The sequence below is a fragment of the Danio rerio genome, chromosome 9 (assembly GCF_052040795.2).
Source record: "Danio rerio strain M-AB ecotype USA chromosome 9, GRCz13ab, whole genome shotgun sequence".
Lineage (NCBI taxonomy): Eukaryota > Metazoa > Chordata > Actinopteri > Cypriniformes > Danionidae > Danio > Danio rerio.
In genome coordinates, this window is record NC_141029.1 from 7,984,645 (window position 1) to 8,011,821 (window position 27,177).

Below are 27,177 nucleotides of genomic sequence, written 5' to 3' on the forward strand. Positions count from 1 at the left end.
ATTGTAACAAGGGCACTGTGAAATAACATTATACTGAGAAATTTGATGCAAGTTAAATTAACTTTGTCAACGTTTTACACTGATATTAATATCATTTCGAAGTTGTTTTGTTAAACCTAAATTTCATAATGTGACCAACTAAGTAATAAAAATAATGACATTCCATTCATTTAAGTGTGTGTGTGTGTGTGTGTGTGTGTGTGTGTGTGTGTGTGTGTGTGTGTGTGTGTGTGTGTGTGTGTGTGTGTGTGTGTGTGTGTGTGTGTGTGTGTGTGTTGTGGGGGATTCCAAAGAACAACCCCTCACTGACAAAGGTCCAAAATTTGTCTCATACATGAGCTCATTTATTCATTTTCTTTTTGGCTCAGTCTCTTTATTAATCTGGTGTCGCCACAGTGGAATGAACCGCCAACTTATCCAGCGTATGTTTTACACAGCAGATTGCTCTCCAGCTGCAACCCATCACAGGGAAACATCCATACACACTCAATCACACACATACAATATGGCGAATTTAGCTTACCCAATTTAACCTGAGCAACTGGAGGAAACCCAGCAACCTTCTTGCTGTGAGGCGATTGTGCTACCCACTGCGCCACTGCATCCCCTTTATGAGATCATCTGTGCTATTTTGACTGCTGTGCCATAATGAACTGTGAAAATAACCTATCGAAAAAGGTTTTAAGACCACGAGGAATCCCATGTTGTTGTTGGTACAAGATTTGGAACACCGAATTTGGCAATTTTTAATGTGCTTACCAGTTTGTTAATTAAATGATAATAGGCTATACTTTTGTTGTTTAAAAACTTTAACAGATTCCTTTTTTTTTCTAATGATATAAGATGTAATAAATTTTATTTTTAAATTAAGTATTGTTTATTTTTGTATATTATTGTATTATTTCTTTATTCTAAATGCTTGGGCAATGTTCTTGGTACATCAGAAAGTGTGGTTTTGATCAGATCCAAGGCAGCTTTATGAATGAGAGCAACTGAACTGTTGCTGAAGATAACAGTTATTACAAGCTGTTGGACTTAGATAAATTGACTGAATATAGGTTGGTATTCCCCTGGCGTGTGGCCTGGCCATGCCTGGAACTTTCTGGAAACCGGACACAATGTGCTGTTATTTCAAGGCAAGCCCAAAGTTGAAAGGCGATTTGAGTGGGCCACATGGCCACTGACAGCTGCTGCTGCTGAAACGCGTGACCATCACAGAAACACACACACACACACACACACAACTCCATATAAATACAGTATTTCACAAATCCAGCAGTCCGGAGGGCCGCCTCGTTATATTAACTTTTACCTTTTTTAGAAGTATATCCAGACAGGAGGAGCTGAGCCTCTGTGGTATGAAGCCAGGGGAGCGACAGTCCGTCCGACTCCCAAGACGCGGATCACAGGAACTGACGCTCTGGTAACGTGCGCGTCAAATTGCTACGGAGTTCCGTCAGAATCACCCGTTTACCGACGGCACAGCGCGCTTCATTGCGTTGGGTTGTAACCGAACCTCAACTTCTATATGTGTCCGTCCTAGTCTCTCTCGGCTGTGAATGCGGTGCGTCACAATCAGCTGAGCTGCAGTCAGTCTGAAAACAGAGCCATTCCAGAACATGCCCATGTTTGCGTACGTCACTCACGAACCACGCCCACTAATGCCCGACCGCGCTATCTTCATAAGAGCGAGAACTACAGTCAGTGTACTGATTGCTGTCTTTTACAGTCTATGAGTGGTATGTGTTGGGTTTTACACAGAGCAGTGAATATGATTATAAGCTACTCTTGTGGCCTCCATCATGATAAAATATAAAAGTATCTGTTGGCTTTCATTTATAAAGAGCAGGCCTACATAATTACATAATTACACAGTAACATTTTTTACTTATTAGTATTCATACTGCTAACTTTACTCATTTATTTGACCATTTATATTATAATTTTTTTTTGTATAATGTTTATTTTTATTTAGTGTGTATCTGGTTTTATTAAGTTATTTAAAGCAAACTTTGGATTAGGCTATTTTATTTAATCCTAGGATTTTTTATTTATTTTAAGATTTAATTATCCGATTTCTGATTATTATTTATTTATTTGTTTGTTTGTTGTTTATACCAGTGTATTTATCTCAATAACCATCTATTCTTTACATTATTTATTAGGATTTATTATTAGTAGTAGCAGTAGTATTAATGTTGTTGTTGTTGTTGTTGTTGTTGTTGTTGTTGTTGTTGTTGTTGTTGTTGTCTGTAAACATGCACCCCCAATCTCTTTTTTTGAAGACCCCTGGGTTAAACAAGGGTATCGTGTCCTATTACATTCCAAATACCTAATGTAAAGCTAAATTTAAAAATGTCATAAAAGCAGGCCCAAAAAAATGCGGGCAATGAAATTACAATTAAAACATTTAAATCACTTCTTAATAAAGAAGAATTAGTCAGAACAAGGAACTGAATTTAGAAATGTTTAATAATTTTGGTAGAACCGTTGCATGTCAAAATATCAAAATAAAAGAGCAAGTTTAAAGGGCAAACGCAAATATTGTTAAATGTTTTTGTCTTGGTCCTGGAGACTGCACAGCAAAAAGCAAAAGCAACATTCCTCCAGCAGAGGGCGCTGCGAGACACACTGGCAGGTTGGTTTCAGAGGAGGACAGTGAAGCTAAAGTTTTTCTTTTACTTCAGTCTTTAATTCTGTCAGGATTCTCCAATGACAATGCCATTTATACAGTACAACTGCACATCCTTTAATCGCTTATATCTAAATTTTCTCAAATTTACTTTTTTGAGGTGTATTCAACTGAATATAAATAGATGTATAAAATAGTTTACTTTGTAATTGTATAATGAAATAAAATAATAATAAAATAAAATTGCTTTTTATTCATTCATTAATTTTCTTTTCGGCTTAGTCCCTTAATTAATCAGGGGTCGCTACAGTGGAAGGAACCGCCAACTTATCCAGCATATGTTTTACACAGTGGAGCCCTTCCAGCTGCAACTCATCACTGGGAAACATCCAAACACACTTCCTCACACATATACACTACAGACAATTTAGCTTACCTTTTCTTGTGTTAGCCTAATTCTTTAAAACATTACATTTTATGCTAACGACAATATGCTTAGTTTTAAACGTATAAACTTATTAAAGACAATTCAGAGCAAAACATAAATAAAATAATAGAAGTGAAAATCACTTAAGTTAAACAGCATGAAGCTAATTTCATTGGGTTGTTTCTTCATTACAGATGTTCTCTAATGCAAATAGGCTAGGCTAGCTACTGTTGATCATCAGGGGTCTTCAAAGAAGAAGGCATTCAGGTTTCAATGGAGTGGTCGACGCTTTTGTAACGTCACTCCAGCAGAGGGCGCTATCGGCCTAGAACTGATGGACTCAAACCAGCAACCTTCTTGCTGTAAATACTGCGAGGATACAGACCTGGTGCAGTGCAATCTGGGCTGCATCCAATGCTTTTTAATGGGCTCACCTAACCCCACCCCTAACCCTACCCCTCACAATGACGTCACTAGCTCCATTTGAATGCATTGTGTCTGGGCATCACTGAGGGATGCAATCTCAGCTTGCTTCAAACAGCTGCTTCCTGACACTATTGTGAGTGCTACCACTGAGACACCTCGTCGCTTATGGATTAAATTATACAGCAACATTGTATGAAAATATTTAAGATCAGATCCAGCTCTCTGAGGTGTGAAGGGTTTAAATTGAGAGCTGAAAACAAGCAACCACAGCCATCTCCTGTTACCATACAGCCAGACAACCTACAGACACATATCAACAGGCAAACATCAACAACTAGACCACATTCAAACACAGAAAGAGACAGATCATCTACAGACGAGCCGTGTTTACTGTAGGTGCAAGGCCAATTTCAGGAAGATATTCACTGTCAAGGGTATTTCTGCTGTATTCTTCTGTGTGAACCAGCATGTCAAGGCAGGTTCTTCCTGTTTTTCCAAGCAGTCATAGCTTAGACACATGCAAGCCACGCTCGCTAATCCCAAGTGCTACCCCACTGTTCACAGTTCCCGTTAAGGGTTCTAGCGCATAGTGAAGAGATGGGGAAGACTGCTCCTTAGCCAGGGCCGGAGAAAGCTGAACTGCCGCTCTAGGCAGAGGACGATCACGCCGCCCTCAACTCCAATGTGAAAACGAAAGTGACCGGTTATAAAAATGAAGTGAGGTGTCGCGGATCTCTTTTCCGGCGCTCTATGCGCGGATATAACTGAGGACGTGCGAATGCCCTCTCTATTCTGCCGCCCTATGAGTGGATATAACTAAGGACATGTGGGTGCTGAGGGAGTGAGGGAGGTGTCGCAGACTGGCGGACACCGCCCTCTCTATTCTGCCGCCCTATGAGTTGATATAACTAAGAACATGTGGGTGCTGAGGGAGTGAGGGAGGTGTCGCAGACTGGCGGACACCGCCCTCTCTATTCTGCCGCCCTATGAGTTGATATAACTAAGGACGCGTGGGTGCTGAGGGAGGGAGGTAGGGAGGTGTCACGGACACTGCGATCTTTATTCTGCCGCCCTATGCGCGGATATAACTGAGGACACGTGGGTGCTGATGAAGGTGACGCTGACGCCGCCCTCTCTATTCTATCATCTATGCGCAAATATATCTGAAGACGCGGGTGGTGAGGGAGGTGTTGCAGACGCAGCCCTCTCTATACTGCTGCCCTAGGCGGCCGCCTAGGTCGCCTCTATGGGCGTGCCGGCCCTGTCCTTAGCCCCAATGCAGCTAGGTAGAGATGATAGGCCAGATTTCTCTTTCTCTCACAAGCATGCAGGGGATCATCCACCCAGTCACGGACAAAGTCATTCTTTGGGCCTTGCCCATGAGAGGTTGATTTTAGGATTAATAGAGACTACTCAGAATGCGTGAGCAGTTTCAACATACTCTGTATATGACAAGAAATTAAATATGTTTAAGCTATGATGCACATAGAGCATATCTGCATGCCATGTGGGGATCAATAGAAAGACTATTGGTCTTCACCCACTTGTGTGCAGGTTTATGAGAGGAGAGTGGTGTATTAACAAACCTGCAAAGGCACTGATTCCATGATGGGATTTGTTGGTAGCCCTTAACGTAATTTGGAGTGTCTCTTGCTCCATTGTCTTTACCTGGTCCATGCGTTAAGTCACTACGTGGACAGGATGAAAGAGCTAAGGAAGAGTTATCAATTATTTGCATCATGGTCTGATTCTAAACCAATCTCTCTTCAGCACTTATACCAGTGGGTGGTGGAAGCGTAAACGGACAAGTGGTGCTCGCTGCAGAGCCATTTGGACGAGCTGAGCTCCAGCGAGGGGGAGCTTGAGCTTGAGCTCCAGCTTTTTTGCACTTCTTCTACGAGTGATGTCACTGAGGGTAGGGTTAGGGGTGGGGTTGGTGTACGCATTAAAACAGCTTACAGGAGGCAGAGCGAGAGCTCATGCTCCCCCTCGCTGGAGCTCAGCTCTGCTTAAATGGCTCTCTAAACGGATGAACGAAGTTAGAGACCGCAGGTGGTAGCATATATATCGGAGACGGCCCTCTGTGTCACTGCCATGATTGGCCTGTCAGCTGACAGACATGGTGTGATTGGTGCTTCCAGCATTGGTCACGGCCAAGCCGATTCCCAATGACTACATTTACAAGGACATCAGTAATCGAATTATGTGCCTTAATCTATTTAAGACACTAATAGGATTAAGGTGTTTACATGAGTTGCTTTTTGAATGTTCCTTACATTATCTTGTTTTACATGTTAAAGCACATAATGCCGGCAGCTAGCTCTCTGCAACTCTCACATGGTCGCCCTCTGAAGCTAAGCAGGGCTGCAACCGGTCAGTACCTGGATGGGAGACCACATGGGAAAGCTAGGTTGCTGCCGGAAGTGGTGTTAGTGAGGCCAGCAGGGGGTGCCCAACCTGCGGTCTGTGTGGGTCCTAATGCCCCAGTATAGTGACGGTGTTAAACAAACTTATGTGGCCATTTACATCAGCCTTTAACTAACTAACCCTTTTAGAACTGTTTATATACAAATTTTGAACCATAACATAGCAAAGAACTTGAATTAATCTATTGTGGTTGATTCTGTAGGGTACAACTATAGTAATGTGAACAAATTACACAAGACTGTAGTTTTCTACAACTGTAAGGTACACTACTCAAGGATTGTAACAACTAAAGTATAGTATTTATAACAGTATACTCTATACTCTAGTGCAGTGGTTCTCAAACTGTTGTATGTGTATCCCTAGTGGTACACGGGCTTCCTTCTAGTGGTACACAGAGGAATCAAATATGTCATATATATATATATATATATATATATATATACATGCAAAATATATTTCAAAACTTATCACAAATTATTTATGTATGAATATGATGACACAGACTCATAGCCTATATTTATGAGGTCCACACAACATTTCCTGGTTTTGATGAATGGTTAATATGATATGATATCTTAATACTTTACATTTAAGTCTAGGAGTTTTTTACTTTTTAAGAACAGTAGTCTACCATTTTTATTACCTTTTAAAAGCACATTTTAATTAAATCGTTGACATTTTATTTGGTTTGTCTGTTTATTTTTATCTGCAAGCACAGTACAGTGTTAATGTTCAAACCATTTATAATGTTTAAAGTGTCTGACAATAAAATATATTCAATAATATTAATATAATAATAATACGAGTTAATCTGCCTGGTTTTTGAACTGTGCACAACTTTTTAGCTACTTAATTAGACCTACTACTCTACTGTATTTCAATACTGGTCATATGGTGGTACTTGGAGAGACAATTTATTTCTGAGGTGGTACTTGATGAAACATGTTTGAGAACCGCTGCTCTAGTTAATACTTCAGTATGTAATTTTCAGCAATAATTTTATTATTACATGACAAATAACTCCTGAACTTACCACAAAAAATGCGATCGTTTTCATTGTAAACAGGAGTCTCTTGGCGTCTCTTTTAACTCCACTCAAAAACTAAATAAACCAAACTCAATCCTCCCTCTAGGTACATAGTGATGTTGCGCGTTCCAATTTAATTTAATTTTTTTATTTTATTTTATTTTATACTGTCACTTTGACAAAGTTTTGCATTTTACTTAAATATATTTTGTTAAAATAACTAAATAATCTTGGAATTTAATGCAGTGCTTCTTATCAGACATTACACCATTTTATTTCGTATATCAATGAGGCATTGAAGTATAGAAGATAAACCCTGCCAATTTTAAGTAAAATCAACTGCAAATAAACATTGGAAATTAAAATGAAAACCAGGTTAACAATTTGAAATCAGATCTTAAACACAGCGATTTTTAATGTCGTGATAGTTCACCGGAATCGCTTAGGTGACATAAGGTTTCCATTGTTACTGACCTTCGCCAAGAAACAGTCAGAATGTTATTGAGGGTATACAAGGCTGCTCTATACTGAAGGCAGGATAGATCCTGGTCTTTGGCCTAGATCGCCCACCTAAGCGCTTCCGGAGAACTATCACGCCATTAAAAATCGCTATGTTTAAGATCTGATTTCAAATTGTTAACCTGGTTCTTATTGAAATTGCCAAATGAATGAAAATACATAGTTAAAGCCAAAGAACACTTCAACCAAGTGGAGTGTGTTTTCTAAAGCAAGAAGAAATGCTGTTAATCACGAAGAGCTGATAGTACACTTAAAAATAAAGGTACAGCAGTTGTCACTGGGGCAGTACCTTTTCAAAAGATACATATTTGTACCCAAAGAACGTTTAAGATACCATAATGAACCCTTTAGGTAGACTTTTGTACCTTTCAAAAAGGTAATGCCCCAGTGACAGCTCTTGTACCTTTATTTCTGAGAGTGTAGGTTACTCTGCTCATCTTTGTGCCATGCCTGGTCCTACTGTAAGTATGAGCATTGGTTCTGCTTATTTGCCATTATGCCAATTAGTGCTGCACATTCTAGATATTGTGTTGGTGAATATAACAAATAAATGTTTATGTGTTTTTTTATTTGTGCATTGTCAGTAAACCCACAGAAATGTACATGTTGCTTTCGCATAAATTTGCCCTGTTTAGTAAACATAGCCCTAATTTTCAGTAAAATAAGAAAATATTGAAATTCTAACCTTCTGAAATTCATGCTTATCTCTGTTAATAAAATGTACCCCTCTCTCTTTGAAAAGGAATTTCAAGGTCATGCAAAATTAGGGGAAAATATAATTCATAATTCTGTATCTTCTGTATCTTTAATTACTTTTCTTAAAGGGCCATGAACCCCCGTTGTTTCAGCAGGGTGTTTCCACATCTCTACTTTGGAAAAAGTCAGTGTACGTGTCCAGTCCTGTTTAGGGGGGAGTGTCAGAGAAGCAAAAAAAGGATGATATGGGAGTGTCGATTTGGGCACGCGCTAAATTTCAGTCAAAACACACACACACACACACACACACACACACACACACACACACACACACACACGCACACACGCACAACACACACACACACACACACACACACACACAACACACACACACACACACACACACACGCACACACGCACAACACAAACACACAATACATTACTTGGATATCAGTAATTGACAAAGTATTAAATGGTGGACTTTAACTGCAGTTTGGCTCTTTCATTCAGGAATTTCAGTCTTGCCCCTCGTGACAAACGAGATATTTGATTCGAGGAACTGTTTTAAGGGTGTATTTTTCATGCAATGTTTGATACCGCACGGTATAGGCTGCACAATAGAGCATGCTGATTGGTTTGAACCAAGCCTTACTCATGCATTAATGCAGCACACTCGTACATGTAATACAATACTCCCAGGTACAGATGTCCAGTCTTCAAGCTGGAATACATGCTAAGATCTCATGGCCGTGACGCAGCTTCAAAAATTCGTTTCTGACCGGAAGTGTGAATTTGCTCGAAATAACGCAAAAACAACCAATTTTCACTTTTTTTTGTGAAATATATGTGTCCTAATAGTGTTTTTAGCATTGTGGGACACATATATGACTGTCATCAGTTTAAAAAAATGTGTTTTGGTGTTTTGTGACCCTTTAAGAAAGGTAAAGTATGAAAGGAGCACTTTAACAAGATATTTAGAGCATCTCTAATTTAACTCTTGTACTTTTTTACAATTAATTTGTTAGTTGTTTGAGTTTATTAATTAACAGAGAGAAAAATAAAAGCTTCCAATGCAATTTTAGCTTGTTTAATTTTTGCAGCCTTGTTTTCAGTGTACTGTAGATGAAGGCAAAAACGGTAATTCAAGAGTTTACTCAATTATAAATAATGATCTGATACCATTGAAAATGCACACAGGATGCTTAGTTCATTCTTTTATTAATCAAATTTCATTTATATAAAACCAATTGTAATGCAAATGGAATTTCAAGTAGCAGTTGTGTCGTTGTTGCAAACATCTTGGTCATATTTCGTTTGAGGGCATCTAAGCAAAAACTTATTGCGATGCTTTTAATATTCTTCACCCTCTTCATCTTCCTCTCCCATGCTGTCAGTGCCGACTTCTTCATAATCCTTCTCCAGAGCTGCCATGTCTTCTCTGGCCTCCGAAAACTCTCCTTCTTCCATACCCTCTCCCACATACCAGTGCACAAAGGCTCTCTTGGCGTACATCAGGTCAAACTTGTGGTCCAGACGAGCCCAGGCCTCAGCGATAGCTGTGGTGTTGCTCAACATGCACACGGCTCTCTGTACTTTGGCCAGATCTCCACCAGGAACCACTGTTGGAGGCTGATAGTTGATGCCTACTTTGAAGCCAGTGGGGCACCAGTCAACAAACTGGATGGTGCGTTTGGTTTTAATGGCAGCGATGGCAGAGTTGACATCTTTGGGCACCACATCTCCGCGATACAGAAGACAGCAGGCCATGTATTTACCATGACGAGGATCACACTTCACCATCTGATTGGACGGCTCAAAGCAGGCGTTGGTTATGTCGGCCACAGAGAGCTGCTCATGATACGCCTTTTCAGCAGAAATCACTGGTGCATATGTTGCCAGAGGGAAGTGAATACGCGGGTAGGGTACCAAGTTGGTCTGGAACTCGGTGAGATCCACATTGAGAGCTCCATCGAATCTCAGTGAGGCTGTAATGGAGGACACAATCTGCCCAATGAGCCTGTTGAGGTTGGTGTAGGTCGGACGCTCGATGTCCAGGTTTTTGCGGCAGATGTCGTAGATGGCTTCATTGTCCACCATGAAGGCACAATCGGAGTGCTCCAGGGTGGTGTGGGTGGTCAGGATGGAGTTATAGGGCTCCACCACTGCTGTGGACACTTGAGGAGCAGGATAGATGGCAAACTCAAGCTTGGACTTCTTGCCATAGTCGACAGAGAGACGCTCCATCAGCAGAGAGGTGAAGCCAGAGCCAGTGCCTCCACCGAAACTGTGAAAGATGAGAAATCCTTGAAGGCCAGTGCACTGGTCAGCCTGTTGGATTTTTGTAAAGTACATTAAATTATTAGAAGTTGCATTTCACAAATGACAATATATATATATATATATATATATATATATATATATATATATATATATATATATATATATATATATATATATATATATATATATATATATATATATATATATGTATATATATATATATATATATATATATATATATATATATATATATATATATATATATATATATATAGAAATAAATACATACTAACCAGTTTACGAGTCCTGTCCAGCACAAGGTCAATGATCTCTTTACCAATGGTGTAGTGACCACGGGCATAATTATTTGCAGCATCTTCCTTGCCAGTAATTAGTTGCTCAGGATGGAATAGTTGACGATATGTGCCTGTGCGCACCTCATCTGGAAAAGAAACAATCAGATATGAACAAAACAATAATATTATTTACTACAGTAGCCTGTAGCCTACTGTATAAATGTAATGTAATGTGTATTCAAATAGTGCATTTATTGTGTATGACCATACACCCGAAGCGCTTCACAATCATGAGGGGGGGTTTCTCCACAACACCACCAGTGTGCAGCATCCACTTGGATGATACGATGGCAGCCAAAGGACAACGGCGCCAGTGCGCTCACCACACACCAGCTACTGGTGGAGTGGAGAGATAATGATAGAGCTAATTCGATCGAAGGGGATGAGTTGGGGTTGTAAGGGTTCGATGGATGGACTTTGGCCAGGACAATGGGGTTACACCCCTGCTCTTTTACAAGAAGTGCCATGGGATTTTTAATGACCACAGAGAGTCAGGACCTCGGTTTAACATCTCATCCTATAAAACAAATCTCCTTATGCGCATGCTTGATGATTGAAATCTAATATTTGTTAATAGGCGGTTGTTAAAACCTATTCTTGGTCTGCCGCAAATATTTTTAAATGCATTAAAGGGAAGCGCATATGTTAGCCCTACCCTGAGTTTGTTCACCCTCTGCCTATGGCTGTATTAACTTTAAAACTTACATTCATTTACTGGCTTTTTATTGTTCGACAGGTGCTCTGCAGTCTTTTTGCACAACCATTTAACATTTGATTTTTATAGTTAAAATATTATAGCCCACTTTGCAGCTTTCTAGTAGGCCTATTTAAAAAAAGTGTAAAAGACGTGTTTTCTTTGTACTTCTGATTTATTTTAATATAGCTAATTTTGATGAGTTAGCTATATAGCTTTTTGCTTTTATATGCTGTTATGCATGTATTATATTTCACACGCGTATGCAAGATGACTGAAATTTAATATAAGATACAAAAGATACTGAGCCATTACTAGTTTAAAAATTAAAAATAAATAAATAAATAAAATAATAATAATAAAAAAAAATATATATATATATCATTCAACCTTAGAGCCCTTTAAACTATGCGCAGGGCCGTTTCTCAGTGTTTCGCTGGTAATTTCTTTAAATAAATGGTTGTTTAGGCCTATTTAATTATTCATTTATTATTTATGTACAATTATTGAGACATAAAATAAAATCAACAGCGAAAATGTGAATAAAAAAAACTATAAATGAAAATGTAAATAAAAAAGCGTATTGAATATGAATCCTCTTTATGAATCCTTATTTCACCTAACATGTTTACAATGATAATAAGCTTGTTAACAAGTTTTTAATGATTAATAAAGGAATTTTAATGCTTTGTCTCATTATTTTGTCTTCATATACAAGGTATTTACAGCTACTGTATTGACCTTATTCTAAAATGCGGAAGTGCGCCTGTTTTCGCGATTGTCTTAGAACTTCTGATTCAGTCGCCTATGGGAGAAATGACTAGGAATAATAAACGGCAGAAAATGGTCAAACTACTTGCTCTACAAACAAATTTTTGCATGACTACACAGACCAAGTAGAATAATATATTAAGAAAATATCAAATTGCAATATCAAGCAGCGTAACGAGCAGTTTTTAATGTCAAAAAATGAAAGGAAGTGAATGTGACCGGAAGTAGCGAGACAAAAAGAATCAAATGGCAGCGCCCGGTCGGTGGCGGAGCATAAGGTGAATATTTTCTTTGTGCCCCCTGGCGGCATAGTCGCAAACTACGGTTATACCTAAAAACATCTTCTTACTCCTTTAGTGTGGCGGCGGTACGAGTCCCGGCAGTAATGATCCTTTTAAAGTGTCACCCACTGTAGCTTTATAGTTACAGCAGTTATAATACTATATTATTATCATTTATATTCTTTCTACATGGTAAAAATAATAATTGTATTAGAACTTGTATCAAAATACCAAGTAATTACATGTTGCATTTTCAGTGTTTTGTAAAATGGTTTCATTATAATTTAACCTGAATTTTTTTTGTCTGGTTAAACTTACCAATCACAGTGGGTTCCAGATCAACAAAGATGGCGCGTGGAACATGTTTCCCCGCTCCTGTCTCACTGAAGAAAGTGTTGAAGGAATCATCTCCTCCTCCTATTGTCTTGTCACTGGGCATCTGTCCGTCTGGTTGGATACCGTGCTCCAGACAGTAAAGCTCCCAGCAGGCGTTTCCCATTTGGGCCCCAGCTTGGCCAACATGCATAGAGATACACTCACGCTGGAGAGAGAAGGTAAATGTGTAAATTTGAAGTCAGAATTATAAGCTCCCCTATTTATTTTTTACCCCAAATTTCTGTTTAATGGAGAGAAGATTTTTTTAAAACACATTTCTAAACATAATAGTTTTAATAACTTATTTCTAAAACCTGATTTTTTTTTTTTAATCTTTGCCATGATGTAAATAAATAATATTTTACAAGATATTTTTCAAGACACTTCTGTACAGCTTAAAGTGACATTTAAAGGCTTAACTAGGTTAATTAGGTTAACTAGGCAGGTTAGGGTAATTAGGCTAGTTATTGTATAACGTTATTGTATATTGTATAACGATGGTTTGTTCTGTAGACTATGAAGAAAAATATAGCTTAAAGGGGCTAATAATTAAAAAAATAAAATAAGAAATAAAACAAGAATTTAGAAAAAAAATATTATCAGACAAAGTGTGAAAATTTACTTGCTCTATTAATAATTTGGGAAATATTTAAAAAAAATTAAAAGGGGAACTAATAATTCTGACTTCAACTGTATGTCAGCTGTAAATAAACGGTCGACTTAGAAATGAAAGAAACAGTAGCATCAAGGTTTAAAATGCGTTGGGTATTTCATTAAGAATGTAAACGTTTTTTTAGTAATATAAAAAATATTTAAATAAAAAATAAAATCTTTAATAATAAAATAAAATCTTTAAACTGCTTTTTATTATTGTCAGTTCTATAAATGTGAGAATGTTATCATTGTTATTGTTGATTAACTTTAGAAACCTTTGTTTTGTTTCCAGTAATATAATAGTCATTCATTCAAATCATTCATTTTAACAGAGTGAATTAGTGGGAGTGAAGTTTGCTTCATAAGCAGTCTGAAAGTTCCCTGTGACTGCCGCTAGGGGCAAAATGAGGTAGTCATCATGTAGTCATGTGGACATGTGGGAGACAGTTGAAAAGCTTTAATTCTAATCCAGTATCTTGATGACTGGAAGTGTCTTTGTAAAATAAATAAATAAATAAATAAATAAATAAATAAATAAATATATATATATATATATATATATATATATATATATATATATATATATATATATATATATATATATATATATATATATATATATATATTTATTTATTTATTTATTTATTTATTTATTATATATATATATATATATATATATATATATATATATATATATATATATATATATATATATATATATATATATATATATATATATATATATATATATATATACATACAGTATTTTTTTAATATTTAGATTTTTACTATTTATTATTGTACTGTTGTTTTTAATATTTCCACATTAGCAATTTACAGGAGAATTTACAGGATATTTACAGGAGAAATTAAATATATGTAAACTTTTTTCACCACCCTTACACCCTATCCATGCAGAGAGAACAATTCAATTAAATTCAGTTCATCTTCATTTCTATAGCGCTTTTACAATGTGAATTGTGTCAAAGCAGCTTAATATGAAAGACTATAGTAAACTGAAACAACGTTAGCCCAGTTTTCAGAGTTTAAGCTTATTTAAAGGGATAGTTCAGCCAGAAATAAAAATTCTTCTATCATTTACTCACCCTTGACTTGTAATTCTGTTGAACACAGATTTGAAGATTTGAAGACCAAGAACCATTGACTTCCATAGTATTTTTATTCCTTCTACAGGATGCCAATGGTTACAGGTTTACAACCTTCTTTAAAATATCTTCTTTTGTGTTCAACAGAAAACAATAATAAAAAAAGGCTTAAAATAAGTCAAGGGTAAGTAAATAATGCCAGATTTTGTGTGTGTGTTTAAATTATCCCTTTAAATGTACCTTATTTAGAGGCATTGAACTAACACGTAACATTAAGGAAAGAAAGGTAATTAAATAATAATAATAATTATAAATTGGGACCTTGATTGTCATTGTGGACATATATGGGACATTGGAGGCCCTAAAATGGATGAAAACCATTTGAGTTTTGATTGAGAAATTAACCGGCATATCTGTTTTACTCTTTAAGAAAATGAATAAGCTCACCTAAAGCTCAATAATATTGCACATTTAACCATGTGGGACTACATGTATAACTCACTTTTAGTTTGAATATATGTGCATATAAGTTCACTCTCTCCTCTAGCCTGTGTCATTGGATCTCTCAAGTATAGAGGAGACTCAGAGAGCTCCTTTGAGGCCTCAGTCCACCCCCTCCCTGTCCCAGCTGTACACTCTTCTTTGTGTAGCACACGGTGATATCTCACTCAGGCCTTTTCTCTAGAACAGATATATCTATTATTCTGCCATGCTCCAGTTTTTGTCACTCATGATCTCATCCAGTACCAATGCCTCTCTGTATGACATAAAGACATGTATTCATTCTTATAGTGACAACTACATTACTGTAGTTCCTTTATTTCTCCACTTCAGCTGACCGAGATATGCTATTTCGGCTATGCAGACCCACTAAACATAGATTAACGTTGCAGAAAAAGTGAAGTATTGGAATTTCCTGCTGACATGTGTGTCATCGTCTGGGATGAGGATTTTTGAAGGCCGTGGCCACATCCTCTATACAATGAATGGCTATATCCGGGCTTGAAAATGACTACTTAAAGCTACATATTAATTTCATAACATCATGCTTAAGTGATTTAATTACAGTGCTACTATTTCTGTCTTCCACATAATTAAATAACAGCATAATTATCAAATTACTGCAGAGTTTATTGCCATTTCCTAACATACAAAAATACAATAATATTCACGTTTAATACTTTGATTATGAAAAGCTTTGGAACTTAAGAATTGTTCAAGCATTAAGAACTTACCATCTTGTCAGATTTCCCTTCAGGCCGACTTGAGGATTCGGAAAGAGAAGGCAGATGTGGAGGAAAAAAAGGAGAGGTGGGGTTTTTATAGAGAGGGGAAAAGGGAGGGGGACGTGAGCAGGAAGTGGGATCGCCTGTTGGAGTGAGGATGGCTGTTCGGAAGGGCTGTCCTTTTCACATTACAGTCTCTTTCCCTCTTGGGATTTTAGGGTCTGTGAAAACCATCTGCCGCCTTTACTAGCTTTTTGGCGTATTTAAAGAAACTAAAATATGTCAGAAAGGAATTTTACAGCAGATATGCTAAACTTCTCCATGTGTTTGTTGCATAACGACTGCAGGAAAACTGATATCTTGATTGTTTGTAATGTTAGACAGTGGGATTGTATATTCATGATTCCTAAAGACTTCAGGGCGAAAGTGCTCTGTCAAAATAGTTGGGTTAAAACATCCCAACATATACCCCAACTATAGGTTATTATAGCACCTTCCCAACCATGCATTGTAAAAAATGGCCATGATCTCAACGGTAAAAAACTGTAAAAATACTACAGTACAAATCCGTAACCAGGTTAAGTTTCCTTAATATATACGGCGAATAACCGTAAATTGACTGTCCCAGAATTCCCTGCATGGCACATAACTTTTTATGCATTTTGTTAACATTAATATGGATCTTTTTATTGGTTTCCCGATCAGTAATGTAAATTAGAGATTTATGTTACATCTAATGTTGATAAACAATGTTTATTTCCAGACTTTAATTTTATGCGTGTTACCATACTGGTGTTTAGTAGCTGTGTGAATGCACCTTCTACATGCTGATACTCTTTTCTGCTTATGGGAAAAGTTGATTGTGATGAGCATTGGCTCATTATGTAACTTCCTCATCACCACCTGCATGTGGGTGTGCTTAAGTGTCTAACTGTGTAACAAAAGATGTGTAGACGTTGGTCATACAGACATATTACCTCTATAAATTAATAAAATACGGTAGTTTACCATAAAAAAGAGAAATTACTTTTACGGTTTCTACCATGTTTTTAACGGTAAAGCACTGGCAACCACAGCTGCCATTTTTTAACTTTAAATTTAACGGATTTATTTTTTACAGTGTGGGTTATTTTAACCCAATGCATTGGGTTATATAATTTAATTTCCCTGCCTTCGCGTGGGTTTCCTCCGGGTGCTCCGGGTTCCCCCACAGTCCAAAGACATGCGGTACAGGTGAATTGGGTAGGCTAAATTGTCCGTATTGTATGAGTGTGTGTGTGGATGTTTCCCAGAGATGGGTTGCGGCTGGAAGGGCATCTGCTGCGAAAAAAATGTGCTGGATAGGTTGCCGGTTATTCTGATTTGGCGACCCCGGATTAATAAAGGGACTAAGCCGACAAGAAAACAAATGAATGAATGAATGAATGAATGAATTTGCTCCCAAAAAAAAAAAACTGTAGAGATGAACATGGGAGGTAGAGAAAGCGTTTTATCAGCCACGAAGCATTTGTATGTATTGTATGTGCGTTTGTATCATCAATAATTAAGAGTGCTGGTGAATCGAATAGAAAAAAACACGACACGAGAGGTAATTTGATAAAAAAATAACAACATTATTACACTAGAGCTTAAATTTTTTACAACGCAAAACAACATTTGGATATGTTGCATATTAATGCAGCTGTTCTGTGTTGGTTAAATCAGTTGACTGTTGAAATTCAAAATTTTAACCCAGCTGGTTGAGTTATAAAATAAATAACCAAATAAAGGTTAAAAACAACCCAACAAAGCATAAAATATTTAACCCAACTGTTTGAGTAATTATAAATAACCTAATAAAGGTTAAAAATAACCCAACAACGCACCAAATAGGTTTAACTCAACCACTGGGTTGAAAAAATAACTCAACGTTTATTAGAGTGTGACATTTCATATCAGTGACTACTTAAAGGGGTAGTTCAGCATAAAATTAACATTGACTCACTATTTACTCATCCTCAAGTGGTTCCAAACCTTTATGTGCTTGTTTCTTATCTTAAAGAAAATATTTTGAAGAAATCTGAAAACTTATAACTATTGATTTATATAGTATATAAAATATGGACTTACACAAAATATGGATGTGAATGGTTACAGGTTTGCAGTTTTCTTCAGAACATCGTCTTTTGTGTTTGGTGAAAGAAAGAAAGTGAAACAGGTTTGAAATAAGGGCGAGCAAATAATTACTAACTTTTCAGTTTTGGGTGGTCTATTCCTTTGTGAAAACAACTTGGCCTTGCATTTAAAAAATGATGTCTTTCTGGGATTCAATGTTGTTACAATTCAGAAGGCACTATTGAATAAGGTCTTCTATAGACATGATTCTTGCTTTACAGAAAGCGATGAACACACTGACCCAATTGTTATCAGACTTTTTTTCTTCAGTAATATTGAAAAGCACACAACATCCAGCGTCTCATATGTAGTGATACCATTGACATGTACAAACAGCTGAATTCTGAATAACAGCTCCAGCAGGTGGTCATTTTTGTGCTGCATGCATAGACATCAGTGGGGGGAAGGGTGTCATGGTTCAACCATGTTCTGTTCTGCCTAGCCTTTATCACTTTTGCATATGCAAGCATACACATATTCTAGACAGATAAACCAACTGTATTATGAAGAAAGCGCAGACATTTATAGCAATGTACATTTTTAGAAAGAGATTAGAGATAATCACTAGATTTTTGACATCATTTTGTGCTAATTTGTTTTAGTATATGTAACTTTTGGTTATGTGTTAGGTAAAGGTCCTAACAGACATGCATTTATTAATATGAGTTGATGTTAAAGGTGTGGTTCACACAAAAATGAAAAGTCTGTCATCATTTACTTAACCTTCACTTTTTTCAAACCTTTAAGAGTTTCTTTCTTCTGTTGAACACAAAAAGAAGATATTTAGAAAAACGTTGGAAACCTCTGCCCACTGACTTCCATTGTATTTGTTTGTCCAACAAAGGATGTCAATGATTACAAGTTTTCATTTTTCTTAAGAATATTTATTTTGTGTCCAACAGAATAATTAAAAAATCATAAAGGTCTAGAACCGTTTGATGGTAAGTAAATTGCAACCAAGGCTCATTCTGGAAACATAGCCCCGCGGACGTTTCTGGAGACCGTGATTTACATGGCCAGAGGTACGCATTTCGTTTTAGTCGAGCGAACGCTATGGGGTGGTTTGATGCCGCTCCTCTTCTTTGCGCTCGCCAGCTGATGGCTCACCTCCGTGTGGAGGGCTTTACCGCCGCAACCAGTTTGTCCGCTTAGCTCGTAGTGTTACATCGGCGGAGCTGAGGCCCGAAGGAGGAGGAGCTGCCCGCATCGACAACCGGGTTTGAGTCTGGGGAAGAGCGGTTCCAGAAATCAAGTAAGATGAAAAACAGAATCCAAAAAATAAAAGCGAACGAGTTTGCGGCGGGCGAGAACAGCGCACAGCGGCCTCTTGCGGATTTGCGAATACAAAAACTGCACAAATACATACCTCCTGGGACGTATTTCGCAGTTTCCAGAAACATCTGCGGGGCTACGTTTCCACAATGAGCCTGGGTTGGTAAATAGTGAGTAAATAAAATTATATGAAGTATAAAGTAATTCATACAGTTGTTAATGTTAACATATATTTGTATACCTAGAATGTGATAAATGCTGCAAAAATATTGTTTATTGATTTTTCTTAGCTGTTCCATTAACTGATATTAAATAAAAGAACCCCAATATGAAGATATACCTTAGACAGGGATGTCCAAACTCGATCCTGGATGGCATATTTTTGTTCCAAGCCCAACTAAACAAACCTAAACCAGCTAATCAAGCTCTTTCTAGGTATGCGAGAAACTTCCAGGGAGGTGTGTTGAAGTAAGTTGGAGCTAAACTATGCAGGACACCCTCCAGGACTGAGTTTGGACATCCCTGACCTAAAAAAAATAGTATAGCCTTAAAAAAATAACCCTACTGCTTAGCATATAAAAATAACACCAGATCCCCCTGACATTACAAAAACAACTTTAGAATTCAACTCCGTCTTCATCATCTCCAATGCTGTCAGTGCCGACTTCTTCATAATCCTTCTCCAGAGCTGCCAGGTCTTCTCTGGCCTCCGAAAACTCTCCTTCTTCCATACCCTCTCCCACATACCAGTGCACAAAGGCTCTCTTGGCGTACATCAGGTCAAACTTGTGGTCCAGACGAGCCCAGGCCTCAGCGATAGCTGTGGTGTTGCTCAACATGCACACGGCTCTCTGTACTTTGGCCAGATCTCCACCTGGAACCACTGTTGGAGGCTGATAGTTGATGCCTACTTTGAAGCCAGTGGGGCACCAGTCAACAAACTGGATGGTGCGTTTGGTTTTAATGGCAGCGATGGCAGAGTTGACATCTTTGGGCACCACATCTCCACGATACAGAAGACAACACGCCATGTATTTACCGTGACGAGGATCACACTTCACCATCTGATTGGACGGCTCAAAGCAGGCGTTGGTTATGTCGGCCACAGAGAGCTGCTCATGATACGCCTTTTCAGCAGAAATCACTGGTGCATATGTGGCCAGAGGGAAGTGAATGCGGGGATAGGGCACCAGATTGGTTTGGAACTCGGTGAGATCCACATTGAGAGCTCCATCGAATCTTAGCGAAGCTGTAATGGAGGACACAATCTGCCCAATGAGCCTGTTGAGGTTGGTGTAGGTCGGACGCTCGATGTCCAGGTTTTTGCGGCAGATGTCGTAGATGGCTTCATTGTCCACCATGAAGGCACAATCGGAGTGCTCCAGGGTGGTGTGGGTGGTCAGGATGGAGTTATAGGGCTCCACCACTGCTGTGGACACTTGAGGAGCAGGATAGATGGCAAACTCAAGCTTGGACTTCTTGCCATAGTCGACAGAGAGACGCTCCATCAGCAGAGAGGTGAAGCCAGAGCCAGTGCCTCCACCAAAACTGTGGAACACTAAGAAACCTTGAAGGCCAGTGCATTGGTCGGACTTTTGGGAGAGATAAGAAAGAGAGCATTCAAATAAGAATACAACACACTAATTTGACCAAGAAGCAGAACTTATTTTAATAACTAAGCAGATAATCAGATTAATATATTACCAGTTTGCGTATACGATCCAGAACTGAATCAATAATCTCCTTGCCAATGGTGTAGTGTCCTCTGGCATAGTTATTGGCAGCATCCTCTTTCCCAGTAATCAGTTGTTCAGGGTGGAAGAGCTGGCGGTAGGTTCCTGTCCGCACTTCATCTACATTTACAAAAAGCTGAAAGTTTCAGTCTGTTTTTTATTGTTTATTTTAATGAACTTAAAGTTCAAATTAAATGAAAACTAGGTAAGACTTTATTTTGATGGTCCCTATTGCACATTTTGTTGACTAAAAGTTGCATTGCACCTACATGCCAATTACTTCTCATTTGAGTATTAGTAGATAGTCTGCTTAATATCTCTTGATACTGCTGCTTCAACATTTAACTGACTAAAAGAAACTTTGCAAGTACATTTCAACTTACACTAACCCTAACCTACACTAAGCTAACAATCTACTTATAATCTAATGAGAATTAGTTGGCCTGTAGATGCAATGTAACATAAATTCAACAAAATTTGTTAAAGAGTCCATCAAAATAAAGTGATAACAGAAACTACAACAGAAACAAACTATTTTGAGAAACTGTAATAGTCTATTCTTTAGACCAGAACAAACCCGGTCTAAAGTCCAGCGCAGAGCAATGATGTAGAGCAATATGCAAATATCTTTACATATGAAAAATAATTAAAATATTAAGGATATATATAGGATATATATATATATATATATATATATATATATATATATATATATATATATATATATATATATATATATATAATAAAGGATTAAAATATTACAAAACATTATTTTCTAGCCTACATGAATTTAAAAAGCACTGCCTTGAATCCATCTCAGGAGGCTTTTTCAGTTCATTCAATTTGCTTTTGTATAATGTTATTATTATTAGCAGTATTATTTATTATATCCATATTTATATTTGTTTTATTAAAAACAAGCTTAGATTTGTCCACCTGTCAGGTTTTAGACCATATGGGGCATGGCAGGTGTATTTGGAAATAACTCAGTATTTTGACCACACTTCGTTATTATTGTTCATTTATTAATTTGCTGGAAATTAGAACTGAATTTAGAAATAGTTTTGAAACAAATCTTTGAGCTTAACAAACAAAATGTATTATTTATAGGCTAATTGATGTCTGTGCGTAAAGGTTTCTCTATCCACGAGAGTGAAAGTGAAAGTGAGACTTACTTTACGTCATGTAAATAGCAAATGCGCTATGGCGCGACGCAGATGACTTTTTGAGATTTCCATTTTGCGCATGGACCGTCAAAATAGAGCCCTTAGAGTGTAAAACTGCACACCACACTAAAGATTTTTGACACCTGCGGTGCAAATTGTCCAGTGTACATATAACTCCACGGGTGTTAAATAAGGGTGCTTTCACATCTGTGAATCGATTCAGTTGTTCCGAAACAGGGATTAAAATTGTTACATTGTACATTTGCTTTTGGTATGGTTCGCTTTCACAGCTAAGTTTCTAAACGGACCAAAAGGGCTAAAACAAGTCACGTGTGAGTAAACTCTCCTCACATTGGTCAGAGTTTCATAGTTTATTATGCTAAGTCCCGCTCAGCTGTCAGGGGGGGTGGTGGTTTGGTTGTGTTTGACAGTGTGTGCATGATGTGACTGAAGAGCGAGGAGGCATGTGGTGGGAAGGGTTGAGGGGGGTGTGCGATGTATTTGAGGACCGGGAGGGAAATGCGCAATTTCCGGGAGATTATCACTCGTTTGCGGGCATCTTGGAGTCTCTGTGCATTTGCGGGAGACTCACAAAACTTCCGGGAGACTTGGGATGTCTGTTGAATGACCTCATGCCCTACTCATAATTCTCTCTTCATATAGCCATATGCCTATTACATATCCATAAAACACTGTAATGTAACCGGGCTCAGATCGTATCACTTTCTCACTACAATCAATCCACTCCAGAGTTCGTTTCAATCCAGCCGAGACCTCCTCATTCAAGCGATCTCGGAGCGATTGCTTTGCCGTGGATCCGAGCGCGATTGGTGGTTTCTCAAATGCCAAGCGAACTGGGCAAACGAGACAGGTTCCGAAACAAAAGTCTAGGTGTGAAAGCACCCTTACTCTCTCTTCTGCTCTTCTGGTGTATATTTGAGTCCCACCAGCCCAATGTATATAAGTTACACTTTTTTACTTTCAACCCAATGTTGGGTCAGAAGTTGGGTCGAAAATGGACAAATCCATCCATCCATCAGGAATTCCATCTATCAAAAGTGTAATTTACATTAAATTAAAAAAAAATCACTGGGTTGTTTTAATCCAATGTTGGGTAAAATATGGGCAAACCCAACATTAAGTTAATTTTTCTAGAGTGTAGGGTACAAACATTGAAGAAAAAGAAAAATAAAATAGCACAGATATTTAGCACTTTGAAACCAGATACATAGACTTTAGGATCACAGTAAAGTACAGACATTGTCTTTGTAAAGAATATGCAAATCACCTTCACATTAATAAACAAATGAGAATCTTCTAGCCTTTTATATTCATTATAATTTCAGCATTGTGTTCAGAAACAGCTTGTTCTTTTGTGTCTTTTTTCCATTCATAAACGGCAGCATACTTTTGATAAATCATTACTTCACACATAGATAATACTAATGGTACAGTAAATAATTTATGAATACACTGAATAGAAGAGGTCCCAGGACAGATCCCTGAGGCACACCCAGATCAATACCCAGAAGGAGGGATGCTTTGTCTTCCACTATTACATGCAGAACTCCACCTTCGAGGTGCAATTCAGGTCATTAGAGGAGATATTAAATTTAGCGAATTTACCGAGACAATTCTACTAAACTGCTACCCAGTGGTGTAAAATAACAAATTACAAATACTCAAATTACTGTAATTGAGTTTTTCTCAGAAATTGTATTTACTTAGCAGTTTTAAAAATGTGTACTTTTACTTTACCTTGAGTACATTTTTATTGCTGTCTCGTTACTTTTACTCCACTACTTTCTTTAAATCATCAGTCACTATATTATACTTTTTTGTCTGTGGGATTAGAAACATTTATCCTGTGATTCCTGTCCAATCAGATCACACATAGAAGATAAATTGCATCATAATGAGCTACCTTAATAAGACATGGGTGATTTATAATTGCAGCAAAAAGTTTGGAAGCATTGAAAGTCTTTACACGCACTGACCCAGAGACTGTTATAGATGCATGTCACTGATGAGAAAATGATGGATGTTTACACTATGATGACCAAAATTACCTTACACAGCCAGCTGGCACAGGACGTCAAAATGAAGTCAGAGTGACGTTGTACCCCAACGTCGTAGGGACGTTGCATTTTATTTGGAAATAAAAAACCGGTGGACGTCAGACTTTAATGTCTTAACGTCCAACCTAAAATCAACCAAATATCAACGTCTATTGATGTTACAGATTGACGCTGTGTGGACGTTACCACTATGACGTCTATCAGATGTTAGATTTTGGTAGCCATTGCTGATGAATAAATGTCAGTATTTGACATCAATATCACATTGGTTTAAGATGTTGGCTCGATGTTGGATTTTGGTAACTTTCTAACAACCTAAAATCAACCAAACGTCAACGTCATTTGACGTCGTTATTAGACATCAAAATAATGTTGTCCTTAGACGCTGACTAGACATTGAATTTTGGTCACCTGACATCACAACCTAAATCTAACCTAATATCAACGTCTTATGATGTTGTGTGCCTGCTGGGCAATAACTAAACACACTACAGAATGTTACGTTTACAAACATTTACAAATTACTTGAGTATTTTTAAAAGGTCTACTTTTTACTCATACTTGGAGTAATATTTACAACAGATACTTTTACTCACTTGCACTACATCTTTAGGCAAGTATTGGTACTTTTACTTAAGTATGATTTGCGGTACTCTTTTCACAACTGCTGCTACCTGTACAAAGTGTAACCAAACAGTCTACTGATACTCTAATATTATTAAGAGGATCATCTGAAACATTACAAAGTAAAGAATAATCCACTAAAATATTTCAAATTAGCATCAAGTATTTTCAGTACAAATACACCCTTACCAATAACAGTGGGCTCAAGATCAACAAAGATGGCACGTGGAACGTGTTTCCCTGAAGCTGTTTCACTGAAGAAAGTGTTGAAGGAGTCATCGCCTCCTCCTATTGACCGGTCACTGGGCATCTGTCCATCTGGCTGGATACCATGCTCCAGACAGTAAAGCTCCCAGCACGCATTCCCAATCTGTGCTCCAGCTTGGCCGACATGTACAGAAATGCACTCACGCTGCAGACGGACAATTATTTAATTGCATGTTAATTACTAGCAATATAAATATCACAAAAAAAAAAAATGCCTCACAGAAATGTTGTTACCATATTGTTCTTTGTCTTCCAGCCGATGCTCAGGGTTCGGAATGAAGCTCTAAATGTGTCAAAGTTCTAACGGAGAACATATTTATACCTGGAGCGTTGTGCGGTTACAGTGTGTGTAACAGGAGAAGCCACCAATGTCGATACCATCTTCAGGCTGTAAAAGGAGGAAGACAAAAAGTAAAAATGAGGTTAGTACCTCCTACACTCAAAGGAATAGTTTATTGTCAAAGCAATATAAATTTGAAAAGACAGCCGAACAATATTACACAAAAAAACTTTGATCCTCTGGGCAGTATTTTAACAAAGGCACAGCTGAGCAAACTGTATGCCCTTACATGTGCAATGTCTTGCTTCATGTACTCTCAGCACAAAGAAGCATATATTTAAGAAAGAATTAGTAGGTTACTCATGTCTAGGAAACACTTTCATGAATTAATAATGGCTTCTCTTATTTCAGAGAGTTGGTGTAATGTGATACCGTCTGTGTGTGTGTGCTGAATGAGGTTTGGTGCAGGAGATTGAAAAAAAAAAACAGTAATACAATAGTTGCTCAGATTGACCTGTGTAGATACTGAGAGCTGTATAACTGAAATACTTCTCTTTTATGTGGCTTCCTGAAAACTGCAAGAGTGCAGACTGAGCCAGAATTTGTGAGTCTGTGGTGGTGCCCAGCTGACTGCTGGAATGTGAAATTCAGGGGATTTTATAATCTCTTCATAAATTATCAATGTAATGAGTTCAAAAAGGACATTTCATGCACAATTTCGCATGAATACATACTATATTATCTGCCTTCAAAGCATAGCATCAGCATCTGTAAATGCGAGTGTAAAGGGATTGCTTCATTTAAAAGTCAAGACTTTTGATGCGTAAAGAAGACGATCAAATTTCACTTTTTCATGTTCGGCTTCTAGTAACACTCTGGCAAGTATTGTCTTTAAAATCAGTGTACATAAGCATGTCATTGGTTTTTTGACTAGTTTGTGTATCAGAGAGTTGTCCATTATTGAAATGTACATATTTATTTATTTAGACATATACTGTCGGGGAAAGCGGGGCACAAAGTAACACGTTTTGGTTTTGGCAAAATAATGAACAGAGTAAAGGGGTTAGACATACCATTTTTTTAATCAATAACACGCAAGCCTCTCCTACAAATAAGCACTGGAATTATGATCACCAGACCTATGGTTTCTGTGCAGTATTGCCAAAAGCGCCAGGAGTAAAAATTTTACAATTTACCCTACCCACGGGGCAAGTTGTAACAGACAGGGGGCTAATGCCATACATGCATTTAAAGGCAGATTTCACACAGTTAATTTAAATTAATTAATTAATTCATTCATTCATTTTCTAGTCAGCTTAGTCCCTTTAATAAATCCGGGGTCGCCACAGCGGAATGAACCGTCAACTTATCCAGCAAGTTTTTACGCAGTGGATGCCCTTCTAGCCGCAACCCATCTCTGGGAAATAATTTAAATTCAGTTTACTTCAAATAGTAGCTATATTTCCTCAGTAGTTGGCTCATTTCTTTTTTATTCTACAAAGCACAGTATGTTTATGTATTTATTTGTTTATTGGATTAACACATTTAAATCTATTTGCATTATTATCCATTATTATACAGTGCATTTATTTGCATTATTAGCAATAAAATATTTATTTCTATTTAACATTTTTTTCTATTAAAAACATTTTTATTTAAAACGTTTCCAGCATTACACTCAAAATTCAAAAAAATATTTAGTTTGT

The 27,177-nt window shown here is 37.5% G+C and overlaps 3 protein-coding genes across 11 annotated transcripts in view; all 3 read right to left on the bottom strand.

The window, feature by feature from the left end:
* Positions 1 to 1,592, bottom strand: part of dnajb2 (DnaJ heat shock protein family (Hsp40) member B2) — a 32,500-nt gene extending 30,908 nt beyond the window's left edge. For 5 of the 6 annotated variants that reach the window (XR_015498908.1, XR_015498907.1, XR_015498906.1 and 2 more), the window contains exon 1: positions 1,313 to 1,592. The gene's annotated coding sequence lies outside the window, so the exon portion shown is untranslated. 6 annotated transcript variants of the gene reach the window in all.
* Positions 1,593 to 9,360: 7,768 nt separating this feature from the next.
* On the bottom strand, positions 9,361 to 15,964 carry tuba8l3 (tubulin, alpha 8 like 3). Its single transcript, NM_001003558.2, is given in 4 exon segments — positions 9,361 to 10,482; positions 10,728 to 10,876; positions 12,855 to 13,077; positions 15,907 to 15,964. Coding segments are annotated over 4 exon segments (1,353 nt in total). The 5' UTR covers positions 15,910 to 15,964; the 3' UTR covers positions 9,361 to 9,504.
* Positions 15,965 to 16,097: 133 nt separating this feature from the next.
* On the bottom strand, positions 16,098 to 25,781 carry tuba8l5 (tubulin, alpha 8 like 5). Of its 4 annotated transcripts, none has more exons than XR_015498970.1 (5): positions 25,426 to 25,482; positions 25,114 to 25,336; positions 21,028 to 21,176; positions 19,472 to 20,915; positions 16,098 to 19,045 (listed from the first exon to the last, which is right to left on the bottom strand). XR_015498970.1 is itself a non-coding variant. In NM_001168287.1 (5 exons), the coding sequence occupies exons 1-5, from the start codon at positions 25,779 to 25,781 to the stop codon at positions 19,941 to 19,943; spliced, it is 1,434 nt and encodes a 477-aa protein (NP_001161759.1). The 4 variants fall into 4 exon arrangements, 2 of the variants coding, with proteins under 2 accessions (XP_087123262.1, NP_001161759.1); XR_015498971.1 differs by having other exon boundaries at positions 17,790 to 19,019; NM_001168287.1 differs by lacking the exons at positions 16,098 to 19,045; positions 25,426 to 25,482 and adding exons at positions 25,514 to 25,579; positions 25,761 to 25,781 and having other exon boundaries at positions 19,941 to 20,915.
* Between the last annotated feature and the right edge of the window lie 1,396 nt (positions 25,782 to 27,177).